This window comes from Microchirus variegatus, assembly GCF_963457635.1.
Source record: "Microchirus variegatus genome assembly, chromosome: 3".
Lineage (NCBI taxonomy): Eukaryota > Metazoa > Chordata > Actinopteri > Pleuronectiformes > Soleidae > Microchirus > Microchirus variegatus.
Window position 1 is genome coordinate 28,788,984 of NC_139804.1, and position 23,637 is coordinate 28,812,620.

The following is a 23,637-nucleotide window of genomic DNA, read 5'->3' on the forward strand; positions in this document are numbered from 1 at the left end:
GTCAAAATTCACAAAGCTTTCACAGGTCCGTTAGTACAAATATAAGTTTTATGCTTGATATGAGATAATCAAATACAACATGCGATTCCCTGCAAATTTCTCATTTGTGTGTGCAAATGTGTATACTATCACTGTACATACTGTGTGTGTATGTGTGAAGGCGTCAAAGGTAGTCGCTTCTGCCCGCGGATCCTGTCAGAGCCTCGTCTCCCTGTCTGTGCAGTTGTCCGGCATTTGTTGCAATTGGTTCGAATTAGAGATCAGAAACTCTTCCTTCCTGAGCGCTTCCAGCTCTGTTCCCCCGTTGGCCGCGGCGCAGTGAACGGCGGCGTTCCTTTCGTCCTCCTTGAGCTGCCGACTGAGCAGGACGAAGCCCGGGATGCAAATGAGGAAAGAGATAGTCCGCAGGCTCAGAGTCAGGCCCAGATATGCGATCCTGAGAGGGCAAAGTGTGTTAAACCATAACATTAGATTGGATGAAGATATTCAGATATGAAATGTGATTATGGAAGTGTTGGATAAAAAAAAAACGTTAGGTGTGAGTACAACCTGTATGCAGTGGTGTTGTAGATTCTACAGGCTCCTATACCGCCACACCTCTTCTGACCCCATTTTAGACATGTGGTGTCAATGATCGCTCCAAAGTAGATGGGAGCTGGGATCCCTGCTGTAGGGTCAAAACACACACAAAAAAAGCGTTTATATTATGAAAGCCTTCAGGGATGAAATGAAACAGATAATAATTCTAATAAAGTTTAAATACTGGTGTTTTAGCAGTATGTGGTAAATTACCAAGGGTACGTGTTGCCAGTGCATGGAAACCCAAGGCCAGAGATTTCAGCTGTGGTTTTATGCACCTATATGAGGGAAAGAAAGACATACATTGTTAGAAACATATCAGAATATTATGTCTACTTCGTTCTTACCTCTTAAACTAACTGCAAAATGTAGGTGGTATGAAATACATTGTATATTTAAGTAAAATGACTATAAACTGAAAACTTTTACAGTTACTGTCCTCGAGGGTGATATTGCCTTTCGTGGTTAGAATGAGTTATTGTCCAGCCGTACAGTTGGGGTTCAAATCTACGGTTCCTTTAGTCCAGGGGTCTCAAACTGGTGGCCCAGGGGCCACATGCGACCCCATAATCCCCCACTTGATATCATGTTATAATGAAAACATGGCCCACGACCTCACCGTCTTTTAAACACAGTGTGTAGCTGAGGCACAGCTGCCAGCGAGGTGATAGAATATAATTTATGTTTGCTAGCAATGTTTATTATAACAGTAATAATAAGACACATTTGGTCATGATTATCCCATTATTAAATGTATCATATACAACATTCAATTACATATAGAAATACACTTGTTAGGGCCTGAGCCACAAGTGGCAGCGGCCCCAAAACGGCTCCTGGTAGGAATTTTAATTAGAGTTGTCGACACTATTATTTATGTGATTTAAAATAAATGTCTGTTTTTGATATTAATATTAAAATTTTGCATCATAAATAATATCATTTAGTATACGTGTGATATCATGATACACTATTGCGAACAGTTGTTTTTTTTTCCCACTTTTTGTCGGCCGGCCCCCTCTTGACCAGAATAGATGTGCATTGGCCCCCAGGTCATTTGAGTTTGAGACCCCTGCTTTAGTCCATAGTCTCTCAATCCTGGTCCTGGGGACTTAATGTGCTGCATGTTTTAGATGTTGCCCTGCTCCAGCACACCTGGTTCAAATCCCCTGCAGAAGCCTGATAACGTTCATTTGAATCCGGTGTGTTGGAGCACTGCGTCCCCTGGACCAGGACTGAGAATCACTGCTTTTGTCTACCTGCTGTTGTGTTCCTCGGCAAGACGCATAACTCTGAGTGATGAGTGAGTGACAGAAAAAGCACTGTATTAATTAGTGAATAGTAAGAACTGCAGTGTAACGTGCTTCCAGTAGCAGAAAAACAGATCATTTACCATTTTAAATGATCTAATTACCTAAATTACGTGTCAAATATCCAACGTGGAAACATCCACCACTGACAATTAGATTAAAGAAATTACAATAACTTAAAAAATAGCTTATTACTGTTAAATATGACAAAGTAATGTCATTGTTGTACATCTTGCGTATGTCAACACTCCCTGAATGAAATGTGTGTATGAATACAACAGAAAGAAAACAAGACAGGCGTGCTATCTTGTATCTACGGTGTTGGGTGTAAGGTCAAGTGTCGGCCAGCAGATGTCGCTCTGGTGCAGGAGAGAGCTACACCTGGTTCATGAGACATGTCACATTACCTTTCATGGGTTGCTCATTTGTCTGAAATGTAATTTTAGCTTCAGTAAAAAGGAAAAAAAGTTAAACCTTCTCCTGTGTTAGTGTGGCTGAATAACCAAATAGTTGCTTCCAACTTCACAGGAAGAATCTTTTAATGTATATTTTACTGCTTCTATCTGACAATGTTCCCTTTGAAATGAGTTGACAAGACAATGTGATGTAATCCAGTCTCTGATCAAGAAGCACAAACTCTTTCATATCCCTGAATTTGCATACATCAGAACAAGCAGCATATTAATCTGCCACTTTCTTTCACTTGGCAGGAGCAGGAGACCACAATCCCCTTTAGAAAAACGAGTGGGAGAGATGCAGCACTGACTGTCGTGTCCTATTTCTTACATATCAGACTGTGTCATTACAGCAAATTAATGTAGGATCAGTTCACTGATGTTTTGAAGCCGACATTTCGAGTTATCTCAAATTCACCAGCAGCAGCAGCAAAACCTGATTAAACCTTTTTGATATTAAAGACCGATACCCTCAGAAGCACATGAATAGTTCAATTCCTGGTAGTCACCACGGCAGAACAAGGTGTTCCACTTTGCGGGCGCTAACTCAACATTTTTTCCTGACCTCATTTGTGTGAAACAGATTAGAGATTTGCCTCAAAGAATTCGAGAGGTTCTCAGCTGACCGTTGAAAATCACCGTCACAATAACGGCTTAAAATCCCTGGAAATCATTAGTATTTAAGTCAACAGGCTATTTTTAAACAGGTTGGTTGTCAAAGTCCACTATTTATAAAAGTGACACAAAGACACACAGACAAATTCACTTTTTCAGTTAAATGCTCTTCACAAACAACAACAACACTGCTAGTTTTTGACCATATTATGAAGAATGTAAGAAATATCCTATCATATATATATATATATATATATATATACTTTTTAAAAACTTGAATCTGACCTGATGAGAAACATGTAGCCTGGTGTCCCCCCGAGGGAGATGATGAAGGAAGTGATGACAGAGAGAGCCAGGAAGTACGGAAACATCCTGTCACAGTCGTCCTTGTGAGGACACTGACCTGTACTGGCGGTAAAATTACCAGACGCACCGACACAGCTACAGTTAGAGAAGACCTGAAAAAAAACAAAAAAAACATGTAAAGTTGTACACGAGTGACCATGTGTAGTGGGACATAGACAACTATACTGTATATAAACCACAATAAGCTTGAAAACAATAAGAAACAGAGTGCACATATCACAAGTCCGCACTCAAAGGACTTGTGTCCCAGTCATATATTACGTTGTAAGTCGTAATATTAATGTTATTAAGGTCATAAGACTTTATTCTTATAAAATTAGGACTTTATTCTCATAATATTATGACTTTATTCTCGTAATATTACAACTTGATTCTTGTAATATTACAACTTTATTCTTGTAAAATTATGACTATTTTCGTAATATTACGACTTTATTGTTGTAATAGTACAACTTTATTCTTGTAAAATTATGACTTGATTCTTTTAATATTACAACTTTATTCTTGTAAAATTATGACTTGATTCTTTTAATATTACAACTTTATTCTTGCAATATTAGGACTTTATTCATGTAATATTACAACTTTATTCTCATAAAATTACAACTTTATTCTCATAATGGTTTTTTTTCTTCAGTTTGGCCTTAATACTAGTAGTTATTAGATGTGCTAGATTTGTTAATAAATAAATACAAATGTATTCACAATGCAGTAAAGTTCAACATAAAGTGTAATGTGAGTTTGAATAAATAAATAAATAAATAAATGGAAATAACAAAACTAATCAAAGTTGATCTGCATAGACTAGTTTGAGTGCCTTGTCAACTTACGGTGTTTTTCCCAGAGCCAGCAGAGCCGGAGCAGCCAGCAAGACAAGGAGTAACATATGTGATGTCATTCTCTCCACACACTGGGTCCCAGTCACTCGTTGAACAAACGCACCCTGAGTTGCAGGCTGTGAACAGTGTATGTCTGTCATAAGATATCCCATCCATGCTGGAAGAATAGTGGAAAAGCAAAGCACAAATGAGAACATTGCCATTACATACAGAGATGTACTAACATTGTTGCAGTATAGTTTATGCTATTATGTTAGCGTACTTCTATTGCGTTTGACAAATGACAAATATACACTATAAAGCAAAGATAAATGTATCAATAGAAACTATTTAAAGTAGTTTGTTGTTGATTCGTTCTCTCTTGTAATGTTTGTCATTACAAACAGAGACATACCAGCATTGTTGTAGTATAGTTTATGCTATTACGTGAGCATAGTGCGTTTGACAAATATCTATCTATAAAATGAGTATAGATAGACTGCGTGTCTGTCTGTCTGTCTGTGACAGGCATATCTCGCTGACCGTTAGTCAGATTGCCATAAGACTCTGGATATGGGTTGAGCATGACCTGATGGTGTGCATCCTCGATTTTAATTTTTTTTTTGGAGGAGTTTTAATTTTCACTGATTTATCATGCTGCACCAGGCAGGCAGCGTCTCATCTGCAAAAAAAAAGTATCTCGGAATGACTTGACATTTAACATCATAATAGTCGGCATAGCCCTGGACAAGGATCAGTTGAAAATATTTGCAAACCTCTTAAGGAATAATTTTAATGAATTTTTGAAATTCAGGAAATGATCCATTTGCCCTGATGCACTTTGACAGTGAGCTGACTTTAGTCTCAAAATCAAAAAGTATCTCGGAATGACTTGAAATTTACCATCAAAATAGTCGGCATTGCCCTGAACAAGGATGCGTTGGAAATATTTTCAAACCTCTTACGGAATAATTTTAATGAATTTCTGAAATTCAGAAAATCATCCATTTGCCCTGATGCACTTTGACAGTGAGCTGACTTTCTTTAAAAAAACAAAAAGTATCTCAGAATGACTTGAAATTTACCATCATAATAGTCGGCATCACCCTGAACAAGGATCTGTGCAATATATTTGCAAACCTCTTAAGGAATAATTTTAATGAATTTTTGAAATTCAGGAAATGATCCATTTGCCTTGATGCACTTTGACAGTGAGCTGACTTTAGTCTCAAAAACAAAAAGTATCTCAGAATGACTTGAAATTTACCATCATAATAGTCGGCATCGCGCTGAACAAGGATCCGTTGAAAATATTTGCAAACCTCTTAAGGAATAATTTTTATGAATTTTGAATTTCAGGAAATGATCCATTTGCCCTGATGCACTTAGACAGTGAGTTGTTAATTATTTCGTGCTTGTAATGTTTGTCATTACATACAGAGATATACCAACATTGTTGAAGTATAGTTGATGCTATTACGGTAGCGTACTTAGGGTAGGGTAGGGAACTATTTCAAAGTAGTTTATTGTTGATTTTCTCTCATATAAAAGTCACATCCACAAAGAATGATATAAGTAAACTCACTACGTTATTATTTAGCATTAATTTACAAGGTTGGTGGCAGAATGGGCCACATAGTGTGAGGGAATGATTCACAAATGAAGGAGCTGTTGGGTTATAATTGCACACTCGCTGTAGCTCCATTAGCTCGCTTCCATCTGCTGCTGAGTTTAATCTATATTGTCAGCAGTGCCACTTCAATTGCATCTGCAGTTGATAATCAGGTTAAAGAGCCTCGGCAGGCTATCTGGAACACGTTTTATTTTGTTGTTCTTGTGGGTCTGTGCTGTTGTTTGTGGCTGAGTTGAAGAGCAATCTTTTTAATACTGTTTTTCCAAGCTTTCAAGTAAAATATCTTTCATGTTAAATTAACATTTGTTTTTTTTGTTGTTGTTGTTGATGATTAAATAAGCAATAAGCAGTGTAATCATATTAGGTCAAGCAAGTATAGTAAGTGAACGCTTTTCTCAAGGACAGGGAAAAACTAAATAGCCAAGGTTACTTAATTCTCTCTCCCTCTCAACATCATGTTGTCAGTGGGTATACAGTAATGTGCAGACTTTGGTGTGATCAATTATTTTTAGATTTTTTGTCGACTTGGACGCAGTTTTTGAAGAAACTTCAAACTGTTTAGAAAACTAACCACCATTTTCTGTGGGTATAGGTTATCGTAAAACGCTCTGTCTCTTCATGTAATCCCAGACACGCTCAATGGTGGTGAGATTAGGGCTCTGTGCCGGTCATACCATCTCTTCCAGGACTGAAGATAGTCCTTAATGACGTTGGTTGTGTGTATGCGGGTCTTTGTTCTTCTTTATGGACAAATTTGAGTTCTTGGGGAGTTTTTTTGGTTTGGCTTAGTTTCCACGCGTGAGGTTGGACCTTTTGGCCACATTTCTTCCGCATCTGATTAGACTTCTCTGGACAGAGCTGACGACACAGCTGGACATATGGAGTGGGGCAAGCATGATGTACGCATGACGTGACTCTCATCTGCATCGCTACGTTTCCTTTCCTTCAAAAGAACTTGAACTGTACATCAGGAAACCCCAGTCCTCTTTGAAATCTTTACCCGCGGTAGACCTTGCTTCTTGTGTCTTGTTGCTGTACTCAGTCCTGTCATGGTGTCTGACCTGTGACATGAAACTGTCTTGAAACTGTCAGAGTCTGACTGTGCCTCAGCCAGGTTTAAACATCTGCCAACACAGCTGTTTCTGTTAAGTGTATCTAGAAGAATCGATGAACTGATTTGCTTTTCCCACAAAATATTTGCACAGTACTGTACAGTATGTATGTTTTCACAGTCCGTTATTATCGTCTTATCTCATCATGTGATAATTCTCATCTTCTGACATACTGTCTGTTTCAGTTTCTGCCACTGACAAGTTATGGAAATAAAACTGACAGAATACGGATTACAGTCACCATTTTAAACGCTAAAGGGTCATGGCTTGTTGTACACATTTTACACCTATCAACTTGAAATAAATAGAATCAGCTCGTCAAGAGTTCATGCAGTCATTCCTGTGATTTTACGGTTTTATGTATTTTTGTATAAAAATGCTTTAAAGCGGACCTAGACCGGATGTTCCAATTAACGCAGTTCAGCCATTGCTGAGAACGCTGTGTTTTATTGTAATCTCGGGCTCAGCGAGATCTCTGAAAAAACCCGGTCCGGTTACGTAAACAACAGTTCTCCTGAACAGCAGATCCTCCTGCTCCGGGCACATCCGGTTACGTACATTGAACCGCAGAAGAAGAATAACGTCCGTTGTGGAGGTGTTTCACGAGCGACAGTGTCTTCTGACTCTGGGTCTGACTCCAGGTCTGACTCCGGGTCAAAGTCATAAAAGGGACTGCAGCGGGGAGTCGTGAAGAAGCTATTTTTAAACATTGTTAATAATGAGTAGCAGTGCATCTGTGCAGGGGGAGCTGCGCTTCTGAGAGCGGGTGTGCTGATTATGACACTTCCGGGTATTGGCCAATCACAAGACAGTTGGGAAGGCTCTACGCTAGCAGGCCAATCACAACACAGTCTGTCTTCTGGGGGTGTGATTTCAGTCTGAAATATCGCAGCTGAGCGCAGCGTCAGAAAAGAGAGATTTCTATCGGCTCGTTTACAGCAACTAGGAGGTTTTTGACCATAAAAACCAGTTAATGTATATAAGTAGACCTCCATAACTAACATATATGTACAACAGGACCACTCTATGTGAGCTTTAAACTGGTTTTAGAGGGACATGTTCCCAATAGTTGTGTGGTTTTTAATTGTGTGTTAATGTAAATTCAGCCACTAAATCAGCTATATCATCGGTCAATCAGCAAGTTTTATAATTTCTCCAGACATATTTTTTTCCGGCTTGCAAGGACATTCTGTTTGTCTGTGTATATGTATTATACACAGTATTTTTTTTTGATGTGTCACCATAGCAGACTTTCAAATCTGTAGCTGCTTAAACGTGACGTATATTTGCATTACGTGGATCACTGCATGTAATACTCAAAGCCATTAGCTCCTTTTGCTTGATTCTTGATATAGGCAACTTCGACAATCATGGCAATATGACACACAGTATGAGGGAGAATATTTTGCCACTCACCTATCGTATGAAAGCGTCACCCCGGCAACTTTGGCATTCTCGCAGCTCATTGCGAAGAAGAACAGCGAAAGGACGTAGCCAATCAGAGATGTGCCGAAGGCAAACTTGGCTGCTCCCATGATGTTCAGCTTCAGCCTCTTCATGAGCAAACCTCCAGAAAACATGCCCAGTGCCACAGCAGGGATATTAATCACACCTTTAAAAGATAAGGTGATCATTTAGTATCTTGAAGGCCATATATGATGCACATTCATGGACAAACAGTGATTTAATATTATCATTTCGAGTAAACAGAGATGTATTTGGAGCCCAGATTATAACGCTTTCTCTTCTTCGTGTCTTGCCTTTGCTTCTTTTAATCTCCTCATTTATCACCAATGTGAAGATGGTCTTTAATCTATAACCATGTCATTAGTGATGGTCACTAATAATGCATTCTCTTTTATTTCCACGCAGCCAATCTGGTCAGCGCAGGCAGCTCTTTTGATGAGGCCACATGAACCTAGGATGCTTTCAAGTTCTCCAGTTCATGTTTTATTTCTCACGCGAAAAGCACTCTTCATATTCACAAATCTACCCCCACTGCAGCTGTAGTGTTAGCAGGAGGATTTACAAGCTGCATTAAACATACAAATACATGAACTGGGGGAAGAAAAAAAAAACTGTGATTCATGTGTAATCTTTACACTATATACTGTGATCATACTTGACACTAGAAATGATTTGAATAAACTAGGCAGTTCAGGAATAAACTAGAATTCAAACCAAGCAGAAAAATGTGACGATTTTCCAGGTTTTAACACAGTTAATTAATGTGCTACTTGTAGTATTTATGGGGGCAGGAGGAGTGAATCATACCCATCAGAAAGTTGGCCTTTGAGGCAGACTGTCTGAAGTGCTGCTCGATGTACTTGGGCTTGTAGGTGACCATGCCGATGAGAGAGTTCAGCTGGATGATTGTCACGCACAGGTAGATCAGGTACACGGGGTGTCCCAGCAGAATTCGCAGGGATGGAATAAAATCTGCAAAGGGACAAAGGTGTGAATTTAAACTCACACGTGTCAGCAAATGTTCAACATTACCATATTATGGGAGAGTGCTATAGCCAAATTAACCCTTTAACACCTAAGCCTCAAAATGTCCGTTTTTTTGTTGTTGATTATTTTGACCATAAAAGGGCCAGAAAATGTCCTTGGAGTGTTTTTGCCCATTTTTCCAGAATAACTTTAAAAATTTGGCAGTTATTTTGGTTTATTGCATGTTAAAATAGTGTATTAACAATTTTAAAAATGTGTTTAAAAAGGTTTATTGGGGGAAAAAAACACTGTAGCTGTACATTAACACCAGATTTTGCGTGTTGAATTTGAACAGTATGAAACATATTTAAAATCACAGTTGTTTCACAGTTGTTTGTTTTTGTCTCAATGTCCAAAAACAGGCCAAAACTAGAAGCACTCGGAGAGCGCAGACCTCCACCAAAGCAGCTCAGAAAATCACAAAACGGCGAAAGAAATAGTGATAGCGGATCATACCCTAAATTCAATCACTTGTTCCTGGTCCCTTTGCGGATAATTTACTGAAAATTTCATCAAAATCCGTCCACAACTTTTCGAGTTATGTTGCTAACAAACTCCGGCGAAAAGCATATACCTCCTGGTGGAGGTCAAAAATGGAAACTATGTACCGGCGGTTTTCCAATTCTTTCTTCTCTGGTGACAAAGATTTGCCAGCTTCCTGCAACAGCACACGTGAAATTACAGTAATAACCACATAGTGGCTTTGACTTGTAACTTCTCAGCATTGAGAAACACTCTGTATTTTTCCGATAGCACAAATCGCTGTCTGTCTACATTAATGCAAAGTGTGCTCACGCAGACGTGTCGTCTTGGTGTTAAAGGGATAAACTAAGTCAATATTTAAAATAATTAAATGATCCATCCTCACCTTTGGCCATTTCTACAAAACTAGTATGTTCATCTGCAGGATACTTGTGCTTCAGCAGGGGAGCATTCTTAATGAAACTCTTCTGCTCTGGCGTGCACTGTTCCTCCGCTCCCCGGGGTCCAGGTATGGGCAGCGAGCGCGGCAGAAACCAGAACGGAATGGCAGAGAACAGGGTGATGACCCCAGCTATGAGGTAGCCCAGCCACCAGGCCCCAACCCAGCGGGCATCTGCCGGTGTGATGGTGATAGATTCTGTGTTGTGGGGGAAAACAGAGGGTGAGACATATCAATGCTGAGGCTGAGGCTATTATTGTGAGACTTTTATTAATGCAGTTTCTTTCTCCACTGGACCAACAAAAAAAGAAACACTGACATACAAAGTTTAAGAGTTTTAGACTTTTCGACAGAGCTCTATATTTTATGGAAAAGCAAACTGACTGACGTTTTTTTTTTATGTACTGAAGGAGAATCCCACCTTTTTTAACCCAACATTTGATCTGATACCTTTATTGCCTGACTCGACCTTCTTCTCTCTGTTCTCTAGTCTACAGACTCTAATTGTTGCCCTTCTGAAGGATGTATCCCTCCTCTGCCTCATCTGGCCTCATTCATTAGCTAATCCACGCTAATCCCGCACACCTGCTCCGACTCCGCGCATTCGGTCGGTCGTGCAGTTGATTTTGTATCTGATAACATCCTGCCTCATGGTTTCATGAATGACAAGAGGGTTTTTTCTTAAAAACAGAAAGCAATTAAACCTGTGATGACATCAAGAGTGCAGATGTCGCCGTTCTATTCCTGTATTCTAGTCATCCATAACCATTATTTTCATCATCGAGTAATCCATCGATTGCTTACCTCGATTACCCCAGAACCTGTTTGGTTTGTTAAATGTCAGAGAAAGTTGAAAAATGTTGATCGTTGTTTACCAAACCTGGAAATGATGATGTTCTCGAACGTCTAGTTTTGTCCTCAAACCAAAATGATTCGGTTTTAATGATTACTTTGTTACACGGAGCAAAGAAACCAGAAAATATTCACATTTAACCCTTTAAGGTACTACTCAACCATTTGGTCGACCACTATATAAATGTCAAAGTCACTATTTCGCATTGAAAAATGCATCATGCTGAACTCACTAACACTTAATGTCACTTGTTCTGAATGTTGTACTTTATGAATCATACAGACCAGGTTTATTATGAACAGACGTCTCAACCGTTTGGTAGTGGCCTGTGTCTGTAATACTGTAGGGTCTAATTAAACATTTTTTGTTATCATGAGTAAAATTAAATAAGTAAATTAAAAATAATGATAAAATGAATTAGCTTTTTTCTTGGTGCGTACCTTAAAGGGTTAAGAAGCTGAAAAATGAGGAAGATGAGTCGATTACCAAAAAAGTTGACGATTAATTTAGTAATTGCTAAATAATCAAATGATCATTGTAGTTCTAGAACCCTGTGATATGTCCAACTGTTCTTCTGTAAACAAAGCTCCGTTTAACGATACACTGCTTCACATTCCATTATTAAATGATGTAAGTATTATACCATGTCAGACTGAACAACACTTTCAATTAGCATTTAGCACTTTTCTTGCTTAGCTGCTCTCTGCGACAGGGACGACTTCCATATGCCACAAACCTTCTGCAAAATACATTTACAATATGAGCTCTTTCTGAGTCTAAACTTTGAAATGGCACATTTGCTTTTTGCGTTTAAACTCACCCATCTTTACAAATCCGATATCCACGTAGATTTTGGCACAGAGGGAGCCCAGCAGGTAGCCAAACACAGGACCAACCACCGAAATGGTCTGCACACACCCTATGATTTCATAAATGAGAGAGCTAAATCATTAGGTCAGCATCGATATTTACTGCAGTGATTTGTCCGTGTGAGTATACGCAGTCATTATAGTCACAATCAAGACAGAATTTTTTCTGATTTTATATACAGTATATAGTGTATCTTGGCTATTATCTTACCTCACTGACCACAGGGCAGTATGTACATTGACGCATACAACATATCATCTGTGCAGAAAATTACACACTGTAGGGTAAATACAGCCATATGACACTTAAACTGTCCTGTATACTGGCTGTCAGTGGTGTGACTATAAACAGAGCATTTGTGTGTCCACTTTTACTGTAAGACTATTTATCATATTATTAAACTGTAAACAAAAAATGTTTTACTCCACGTGTCAGAAGAGTGAGAGAAACACGGGTGCAGTAGTTGGTTCATACTTGGTGGTGGTGGTGCTTTTCTTACCCACATACAGGGCAGCGTTTTCCTCTGTCGCAAAATCATCTATGTAAGAGATCCCGAGGGGCTGAACCGGCGTCTCTCCAATGCCGCGCAGAACGTTTCCCAGGAGCACATAGATCCACATCGACAGGTTGGACTCACTCTCACAACCTGCAGTTAGGACGGCGGTGTCATCAGACATAGTGTGTTTATCTACTCGTCGACAGAAGGGCTGTTTTCAGTGATTAAATATGCAGCAATCTTCCAGGGAAATACAATCACATTTACACCACAGCCAGGCAGTGACTGGTTTAATAGAGTTTAATTAACTCGGTGTGGTGCAATGTAATACGATGAGATTGGGGTGATGTGATGTATTTGACTGAATTTGATTATTTTATTACTTAAAAAAAACAAAAAAACTAAGAAATAGATATATAGAATAAAATTAATGTTAACCTTTCACAGTGAGGTCTTTCATACCGGCTTACAAAAAGACACATGCTGCTGTAAATGAACACTCGTCATAATGATAATAATAATAATAATTCTAAAAAGTCTAAAAAACCCTTAGTATTATATCCAAACTTTTCATTTGCAAAGCAGCAAAGACAGTAAAGATAAAGATAAGAAATAACAAAACGTGCATTTCCAATAAAGTACAATATAGAAAGACATTAACAATATGACTTTAAAAAGTTAAAATAAAATGCACATTATAGACAGTTTCCAGAATACAGTATGGGCTTCATATACAGTATAAACAAAATTACAGTATATTGCACCTGGGATGAGCAGCCATATGTACTTAGGACATTGGTTCTCAAAGTGTGGCCCGGGCACCAATGGCGGCCCACAGAAACATTTCTGGCAACCCGCAATGAATTACAGTTGATAGTTTTAATCCAGGAGCTACTAAGCTTGTGAAATATTGGACATTACTGGATACAGACCAATACGTGTAAACTGTACAACTGCAATCTGGTCATTAAAATGATTACAAATGTGATTTCTTTCTGTTTTTTTGTTCCTTTGGCGGCCCTCAGTCCAACGTTGGGTTCCTAAATTGGCCCTCAGGTATCAATACTTTGAGAACCCCTGACTTAGGAGGAATAAAATGATCAAAATCTCAAATGATTGGGTCGATCGCATTTCTAAATAAATGTGTGAATCATCTAACAATCAAGGAGATGATATTTTATCAATGCAAACGTGTATTAAGTAGTATGTGTGTGAAGCTCACCAGCGGCTGGCACTTCAGGTAGTTTACCGTCTTGCGTCAGGTCGACCGGTGAACCCAGTGGACAAGGAGAGGGATTCAGCGTTGAGTTCTCTACCCACCGCACCGAGGTTTCAAATTTATAGCTGTAGACAAAACACAAATGACACTTAAGAATAAATAAATAAATAAATAAAAACAGTTTAAGAAATAAAATGAATGGAAGTGGATTTTATATGTAATATATCAGATGCATCTACAGTACATTTAAGCCTCACTGGAACAGCAATAATGTTTGAAATGCTAAAGGTTATTTACAGTGCTACACCTGTAATACTGTGTATATATACATGAGAAGTAAAATGAAAAATAGGACGCGTACCGAAGGTTTCCTAGGATATTCTTAACAGATAATTTTGAGTGTAATGTGTACATTTAGCTAATGCTAATGCTAATGTTTGTCTCCTTTTTATGAAAAAAAGTTAGGTAAGTGAGTTCCACATTTACATACACAATACACCCATTCTGGATTCACTTCCCTGGCTCCTGGTGTGTTACAGGATCCATTTCAAAATCCTTTTGTCTGCTTTTAAATGTCTGCATGGCCTTGCTCCACGCTAGCTAGCGCTCCCACTTCAGTGCTACAGTATGCTCAATCGCGGTCTCTCAGCTGCTTCTGAATGTACCACAAACTCTCGGCTGAAGCTCAGAGGGGAACCGGTCTTTCGCAGCCTTGGCTCCCAAACTCTGGAATGAGTTGCCTTTTGTTATTAGACAGGCCGCTTCACTTCCTGTTTGTGAAGCTCACCTTAAGATGCACTTCTTCACCTTGGCCTTTGATGCAGTGTGAGTTGTTGGTGTTGTGTGGAAACTGCGTTTTTTTTAATAGCCGTGCGAATGTGAGATGTTGTGTTTTCACAGATTTATTTATGGTGTTTTTAAATGTGCTCTATTAATAAAGTGGATTGGACTGATACAGTGTAGCTATAAGACAGACGCAGCATTGTTTGGCGCAGATTCGAGAAAGGGAATGTGACGCACATTGTAAACAACAGCTGTACACACATTTTATGGCTATAACACAATCTCTGCTGTGTAGTCATTTTAAAGGAATACTTCACCGATTTGCATTTAGCGTTTTGTTACTAGAATATGGGTAGTATTTTTGAAAAATTGTGCTTCCCAACCTCAGTTTCCCCTTTGTCGAGAAATATCTTCATTCTTTTTTTTGTTGTAGTTATGTGCCCACCAGTGACACTTGGTCCTGTTAGCGTAACTGTTAGCAAAGATGGCGGACACCGTTTACATTGTGGGAATGAGGTCCCGTCCCCCTACTGGTGGGTCTAAAACAGGGGTGTCGAACTAATTTTCACATGAGGGCCACATCAGCATAATGGTTACCCTCAAAGGGTCAGATGTAACTGTCATACAGAATGAATGTAACTAAATGTAACCAAATATAATGTAAAATAAAGGTAACTACGATGTAACATATTGCTAAATAACTTGCTGTATTTATTGCTTAATGCATATACAATGCAGTCACTTTGCGGGTAATGCAATCGCCATGCATTGTGGGAAATGTAGTTTATGGTCAATGCATGCCTTAAAGCAGCATAGACCTATTTTAGCACACATTTTTAAGACCAATTAAACACTCAAGGGCCACATAAAATGACGTTGCGGGCCACATTCGGCCCCCTGGCCTTGAGTTTGTCACATGTGGTCTAAAAAGTGTGGAGTTAGCGTTGCAGTTTGAAGCCTCTGACCAAGTGTCCCACAATGTAAACGGTGTCCGCCATCTTTGCTGACAGTTACGCTAACAGGATCAAGTGTCACTGGTGGGCACAAAACAAAAAAAAAAGGATGAAGGATGATGATGATTTCTCGACTTAGGGGAAACTGAGGTTGGGAAGCACAATTTTTCCAAGGATACTACCCCTAGAACGAATAAGTTGTTAGTTTACAGACTGAATTAATATCCGAGAGACCGTCTGAGATGTCAAACTAGAGGCTAGGCCTACTGGCTCCTCCAAACTCACCGTCCAATGATGAAGTGAGGCAAAGCAATGATGAAGGTGCCGATGGACATCAGCACGCAGCCGACTGCAATGACCTTTGGCCGATGGAGCTTGGCCCCAAAGTAACTGACAAAAGCGATCACCAACAGGTTACCTGAAGGGCACAACGTATCGGTCAGATCGAGAGAAACATATTTTTACCGTGTGACTTTTCTTGTGAAATGTCACACAGAATCACACAATACTGCGACACACATCAGAGTTAACTACACATACGTTAAACACTTAAAACAATCACAGCGGAGAGAGTAAGACATCTTTTCTTGTATATGATCTTAAATTATTTAAGTTATTCGTTAAGTTGCCACAATCTCATCCTATTCAGTTTTTGTTTATTTAACCTCTATTTAACCAGATAAAAGACCCATTGAGAGCAAGACCTCTTTCACAAGGGCGACCTGGCCAAGAAAGGCAACGCACGTCATAGTTCATCGTTCAATTCATATTATGATGTCATCTGCGTGCATCCAAACTTTGATGTCCATCGTCCAAAGACATGACGATTCCTCTGTTATCACATTTCAGTGCTTCCTGTTCATAATCAGTGACATGGAAACTCCAACTCTAAACAAGGTGAAAAAAAAAAAGCCAAAAAAGATAAGCCTCTGCCATGTGCCTGACCTTTACTCAAATATAAAGGTTCAATTGATGAGACGTCCATCTCTCAAATAATCTGTGCGTGTGTGGGGAAAAGTAAATATCAGTAATAGGACACGTGCAACATGTGAAGGCAAAGGACATTCTTGGCAGTCCTTGACAGTCTTCCATGTTAATGCGCATGGTAATGACACAGTTACCGCACTTACGCTGTGGAACGATTATACAAAATTGATAAGCACGGTGAGCCGTCCACTGTGTACTCCGATCACTTTTTTCTTCTTTTCTTGCACTTTCTGTTCCTTTTTTTTTTTTCTCTTCTCGCTCTCTTCACGCTGCCCTGCTCTGCCTCTAGTGTTGCCCTGGCAACAGTCCTATAGAAAAAAGCCTGTTGCCTAGGCCACATGAGAGAAGCAGCTTTCATGGGAGACGGTGAGCGAGATGAAGAGATAGACGGGGTATGTACAGCTTTGACTGTGCCGCTGTGTGTCTCCGCCTCACCTTTCCCTTCTGGCAGACACACAATCAGAGTTGAAGCAGGCAACACTCTCCAATACTATGTTACCCTGGGCCCAAACTGATTGTCTGATAGTGAAACAGCAAAAGTAGAAAGACTGAATGAGCTTTATTACCTACTCCAGTTACGTCTATGCGGCAGACACTTTTATCCAAAGTAAATCATCATCTGAAATTCAAGCTTCAGTGCTGCAGAAGAGCTTGACATCGTGCTCAGCGCTAAATCTGTTCGCCAAGTCCAGCTAGGTGAAAATCAGGTACACAAGTGGCGTGAAAGTGCCAGTTAGCCAGCATGTAAGGATGTTAGTGGAGGAGGGCGCTCCAGGAAGAGATGAGCCTTCAAGAGACTTGCTTGACAAACTTGCTCTGATAGCATCTAGCAGCTCAATTCCGCCAAAAGGAAAACCACAAATGAGAACTCTATTGGACTGTGGTTGTCTTGTGTGACGGGATACGATGTTCTCTCACTCACTTATCTGTGACCGTTTTATCAGGTCGCCAGTCCGTCACAGGGCTACGCACAGAGACAAACAACCGTCCACTGTCTCACTCACACCTACGGTCAATTAAGAGTGGCCAATTTGCCTAATCCCCCAATCTGCATGTTTTTGGACTGTAGAAGAACCCATGCACACATGGTGAGAACCCAGGTCTTCTTGCAACAAAGGCAAGAGTGCACCAATGGTGTGACTCCTCTTAATTGATCACAATTAACCCATAAACACTGAAAGCCCGACTTTGGAATCTTTCTCAATTCAAATTTGGAAACTGCTCTCTGAGTGCTGGGTTGAGCGTTACAGCTGTGGCAACACAACTGAATTTCGCGTATTCACCAGACATGTCACCTATCGAACACCTTTGGGATGTTCTGGATAGGCGTGTCCGCCAGCGGGTTCCAGTTCCAGTTCCCCAAAATGGCCGCCAACTTCAAGTGGCTCTGCAGGAGGAATGGGACAACATCCCCCAGGCCACGATCGACAACCTGGTGATGTCCATGCGTCGCCGTTGTACGGCTCTGTGTGAGGCTAATGGTGGACACACACGTTATTGAAGTTTTTGAACTTGGATCATCGACCCCCATTGTGTTCTTCCTGCCATTACTCCAGGACTTATGTTTTGAAATTGATCCCAATGCTTGCAAATTAAAGCCAATAGCCACTATTGATAAAGTTGTACTGTTATTTTTGGATAGTTACTCTGTTTTGTCACATAACAATAACTACGCACAAAGTTTTTCTTTGTGCGTTTATATTTTTGTTGAGTGTATATATCAAAACCTTCCATAGCATGTCCACGTCAAAAACAAGAGCTTGGACCCACATATGTCCCTGAATGACACTATCACTATTACTCACTGTCCTCTTCCTGGAAGCCTGATGAATCCTTTATCTGCAGCTTGAATATCAGAAATAATAAGAAACCCATTCATATTTTGGTTCCAAAGCCGGTGGGGGGAAGGGAAGGGAGCTCGTGACACATACAGAGGCTGTAAACAGAACCACAAAGCGATAGCCGTGACCGGCAGGCCCACTCACCTATCTCGAAGCTCCCATCAATGACACCTATTAGGTAACTGGGGATGTCAAAGCGCCTCTCCAGCTGAGTAATTGTGCTCTTCATGTAGCTTCCCGACAGAGCCTTTGCAAAATAGGCAAAGGACAGAGCCATCAGAAACATCTGGGGAAAAGAGAGTAAAAATAAAAAAAATGAGGGGAGAAAGGAAAGAAATGGGTTAATGTGTGTTAAACTACTAATACAATATTTAACGTTGTTTTTCTGCACTTGATAGTGCGCCGTTCACATGTGAAGGGACACGAGGAGAAGCACTCGTGTGATCTCTGTGTGAGAGCTACGATGCATTAACTCAGTTCATTAACCTACTTTCAGTGGTTCAGCGTTCAGTAATTAAGACTTGACAGCATCTTAGGAATAATAAGGGTTCAGTTGAAAGAAGGGGTTTCAAGTGGGAGGAGAAGGTTGGACATAAATACACACAAAAACCGTGCAGGGCAGTAAAGTAATAGCATGGCTCATATGGTGACGTGAAGACAGACTGACACAGAACGTCATCAATATATTTCACGTTATAAAATCAAACTGAGATATAACAAATAGGCAAAAGGCACAGGACGAACTCTGCGACGCAACCTAACTGAAACTGAAACCGTGGAAAATGTCCGCAGTAATATCACAGTTATGACCAAAGGTAATCTAATAAACAGGCTGAATCATGGCAGACTTTCGAAGAAGTATCAACAAAACAGAGGCAACAGAACAGAAGCAAATTTAACTTCCTGGTTTGAACTTAACTGTGACAAAAATGAATCTCATAACAATGTGGGTTGAGCTTGCCTTTTAATGTCAGACTTTTTATAATGATTGCTAAGAAACTACTGAACCAAATGCCATGACATCATTGTGGGCCCATGCTTGACCTCAGGCAGAATCCATTTAATTTAGGAGAAGATCCGATTACAGAGATCTTTTTGATTTTTGCTGCAAGATCGGGCATTTTAAGTGTTAGTGGGGAAATTTGCTGCTGGAAAACGTTCTAGTCAGAACTGTCTCTATTGCTTTCATCCCACTCACTTCCTTGTGCCAACCATAAGAATCTAAAATTCCCCCTTTTTGAAGCCTCCAGAATTAAAATTTCACCTGCAACCAGGCTGCTATTCTCTGAGAATGAGAACAAAATTGATTCATAGCACCATTAACTAAATTAATTTGGCTGCCGGAGGAACCTGGAAGACTGCCTTGGTGGTGATTTGGACATCCTTTAAAGGACTCATATTATACCCTATTTCTAAAAGTTAACCTAGTTCCCTGGTGTCCAAATGAACATGTCTGTGACATGCTTTGGTCAAAATACCTAAGGATGAAGCACCACAGCAGTTCAATCACCCTGCCAAAACAGCCCTGTTCAGAACGCTCGGTTTTGAGTGCCTCTGTCTCTTTAAATGCAAATGAGACACGGGAAACTACGTCAGTGTCACTGAGGCTCCGACAGCTAACAGCAGTTTGCATTTGGAAAAGCAGAAAATATAACTATTAAAATGATTTAAAAAAATCGATTTAGCATAATATGTCCTATTTAATACTGTTTTAATGTGTGTTGGTACTGTGTTGGTACTCTGGGAAACTGAGTGGCCTTGGCGGCGTTTTGACGTCTCTTATTGACAATGCTTTATCTCGCTATTTTCAATTGTGCTAAGCAAATGTAAGCGGCGGTCTAACCAGTGAACACCGCAGCCTCAGAACAGATAGCACTCATCCAAACGCACTGAACTTTTACTTGTAATTGTACCAACATGGTACCAACAATTCTATGAACTGTGCGATCACATTTTTTTCTCCTTTATCTGTTGAAACTTTTACAACTGTTGCATTCATTCAGCAAGGAAACAAGTGACGCTGAAACATGTCAAGAGCTGAATGAAAGTTCAATGTTTTGAACCCTGACCTTGGCTAATCTAATCTAGAATCACATGTTTGCCCCTGTGACCTATAGTATCTCTTGTGACCTTTCCATTCATCTAACGAAAGGCAGAAAATAAAATCTATGTTCCTCTGCCCACTCAATCGACTTTACAGACTCTCCACACAAAGGAATATCTGTCTTTTAAGCAATAATGTTAAATACACTAACTATAAGATTGACTTTGACCTCATTCCTGTGGAACTGGTTAAGTTTAGGGCTAGAATTTGAATTGTGTATGGGTTAGGTTAGGGTTAAGCGTGATAAATGAATGAAAGTCATTGCAGTTTCCTAAGAATAGTTGTGTGTGAGAGAGCGGGAGGGAGGGGTGACTCTTCCTGACTGTTTTTGCTTCACCTCGCTTTTGTAACTTTCAATTCAAATCTGTGACAATCGGTATGATGAGGGGGAAAAGACAGTGGCTTTTCACAGCAGCAATTTCACAGAGCTGGCTTTAGCCAGGAGAAGAATACAGCCATTGTGTTGTTTATGGACTAAGTATTAGTAATCTCCTTCTGCTTCCACGAATGCTCGTTAATAAGTCATGGTCTGTAGCCTTGGTCATGGTTTTTGTACTGAATCTGCTGCTGTAATGATATATGACATAAGCGGTGCACATGAGAGTCACATTGCACGCAGCGATTTCACGTGTCACGATCAGAGGAAGAACAGTGGCTTTTAGTCTACTTTCCAGGTAATAAACAAACAGTTTATATCCAAACTAAATCGCTCATTAAATGAAAATCAGCAATGAGCGCAACAGTTTGACCCTTTGAGCATATATTTAGTGGCAGTTGAATAGGAGGCAGCTGACTATTAACAAAATCCGAGATAGGGGCAGCTTTAAGTCAGGATGTGCAACAACAAGTATGCAACAGTTATTTGAAGAAACATGAGAGAAAATCCCTGAAAGTTTGTTCCCTTGTACAGAGAATCCATTTACAGTACATGCTACAATATGAAGGGGGGAACCATCAATGCAAATAGTCTTCTTTTGATGCTAACTACTGGGACTGGCTGCGGGGCATTCACGAAAGTAGTTCATCACATGTGCATGTCCTGGGGCGTGTGGGTGTGTGTGTGGGAGGGGACTGGAACGGGTGTTCACTTGCACACAATACATGTATATTTCCCCACAAAACAAGGAAGAGACTTGTCTTGTCTGTATTGCGATTTTTCCACTAGCGCAACTCGTCTGGCGCGGCACGGTTATTTTGCTTATCCATTAGCAATTGTACCTGGTAGTATTTTTTTAAGTACCTGCTCTGCCTCAGTGAGGTTCCAAGAGAGCTGACTCTATACGTGTTGTCGTCAGACTGGCGGACACTGATTGGTGTGGAGTGCAGTCACCGGAAGAGACATGAGCAAGAAGCCCGACGCGAGGATCAAGCCGAACAATGCAGAACTGTAAATCAGTTAAAAGGACTCAACAATCCTGAAAAGGGGAGATTAATCTCCAGCGTTTAGCAAGGAAATGTCTAAAACCTCATCATTTAACAGAAGGAGTCTGGTGCGTTTAGCGACAGCACTGCGATCGCATCACGCATCATGAACCCTGCCGCTGTATTTCAGTCCGTGCAGGAAGTACAGAGCAAATCTTCTTCACGAACTGCTTTACAAGTCGCTCATTTGTGTGTGTCGTGTTTAAAACAAAAGTCACAGCAGTTTCACGCAGCCGTGCTGTGATGACCCCGCCCACGTTGAGGAGTAACGGGAAAAAATGATCGTACCCTGTAGAGCTGAGCCGAGGCGGTGGAAAAGCGCCATTACTTCCCCGTTGTGCCAATTCAGTCACTTAGTGGCTCACACTGACATTGTTCATATAGAATAGGTGGCTGAGTGAACTACCGATGTATGTTGGATAAATTAACGTTTTTGTACACTTGCCAGTCAGTTGAATAAAACAGCAAAACTAATTGTTAAAAAAAGTACACTATTAATTCATTTCCTGTGATTACAATATCCGCACTGTCCCGGCGAGAACTGTGTTACTTGCACTACATGTGAATTTCAACAGAATTACAATTATGTGTCTGGGATTGAAACATTTATCAGCGTCTGGACTGATCCTGAACTTTATTGATCCCGAAAAGGACGATATTCCTGTTAGTAGAACTAATTATACAAGAGGTGGGGTAGAAGAAAAAGAATAAAAATAAAAATAAAAAAACACAGGAACATTGTGCTGTCTTGGAATTAACAAAAGCAGAATAACACTACACGCCGGATTAGGGTCCAAATGGGTTGTGCCATGGCCCACCCAGCCGAGAAACCAAACAATTCTGAGAAGAAATGAAAGACTGTGCTGTCACTGCCGTCTGTATTATGATAAGCTGCTTAAACACCATTGTCTCGTGTCACTTTCATGTAGAAAAGGGCAACAATAGCGTCTGATCTATTTTAAGGGCTTTGACTAACTTTCATGTTTTTGGCCGGACAATAGCGTTTCCAGCGCAGCCCCCCCCCCCCTCCCTTCAAGTGCCACCGCAGAAGTCTGCAGTTCCATTACTTTTCGTCTAATAATAATAATAGCGAGCACTGACAGCGAAGGTGCCAGCTGTGAAGAAATGAGACCAATTCCCCCCCACAATCATTAACTCAATTTCAGCTCAACACATTTGTGTTTTCAGCGCCACGGCAATTTCCTCTGGATGAAATTGGGTTTATTTATCACCGGGCTATAGCCAACAGTCACTCTTTCATTCCGATGCTCGAGTCGCATTGTTTTCTGTTCCGATATAGCCACATGCTACAGTAATCACACTGGAGTCTACTGGCGATTACTTTCTCGTCACTTTCTGACAGCAATTTGCGTCTCATGTGTCTTCATTGCAAGGCATCATGGGGGCTGAAACGTTGGCAAAGGTTGGCATCTGCCTCCAACCCGAGAAATGGCCAGTGGAGGATGTGTGATGATGATGATGATGATGATGATCCACAGCTCAAGAATGGCCATTAAAAGTTTGACATTTTGACAGTTGCACAAAAGCACAGGTGGAAATATGATGATTTCATTCAGTTTCCTCATTTCCAGAGAAAAAAGAAAACGCAGACAACTTTTTGTAAAGCTGATAAGGACAGGGTCACTTTTCTTTGGGCCTGTGTTTACCTTTAGGCTGGGGCAGGAGGAGGAAGAGCACGGCTCTCTGGCTGTGCCATCCCTGCGTCCGTTCTCCTGCGCGTGTCCTCGCTCGGTCCTGTCCTCCATCCTCCAAAATGTCTCTGTTGCTCTGCTCGTAGAAGTCTCC

At 40.4% G+C, this 23,637-nt stretch overlaps 1 protein-coding gene across 1 annotated transcript; it reads right to left on the reverse strand.

The window, feature by feature from the left end:
• Positions 1 to 195: 195 nt before the first annotated feature.
• slco1c1 (solute carrier organic anion transporter family, member 1C1) lies at positions 196 to 23,597 on the reverse strand (the record flags this gene model as incomplete). Its single annotated transcript, XM_083886782.1, has 14 exons — positions 196 to 436; positions 550 to 667; positions 793 to 857; positions 3,245 to 3,417; positions 4,156 to 4,321; positions 8,305 to 8,500; positions 9,163 to 9,327; positions 10,250 to 10,501; positions 11,977 to 12,075; positions 12,526 to 12,672; positions 13,745 to 13,866; positions 15,763 to 15,895; positions 18,450 to 18,591; positions 23,499 to 23,597. 14 exons carry the CDS (start codon positions 23,595 to 23,597, stop codon positions 196 to 198), a joined length of 2,118 nt encoding a protein of 705 aa, XP_083742908.1.
• Positions 23,598 to 23,637: the final 40 nt, after the last annotated feature.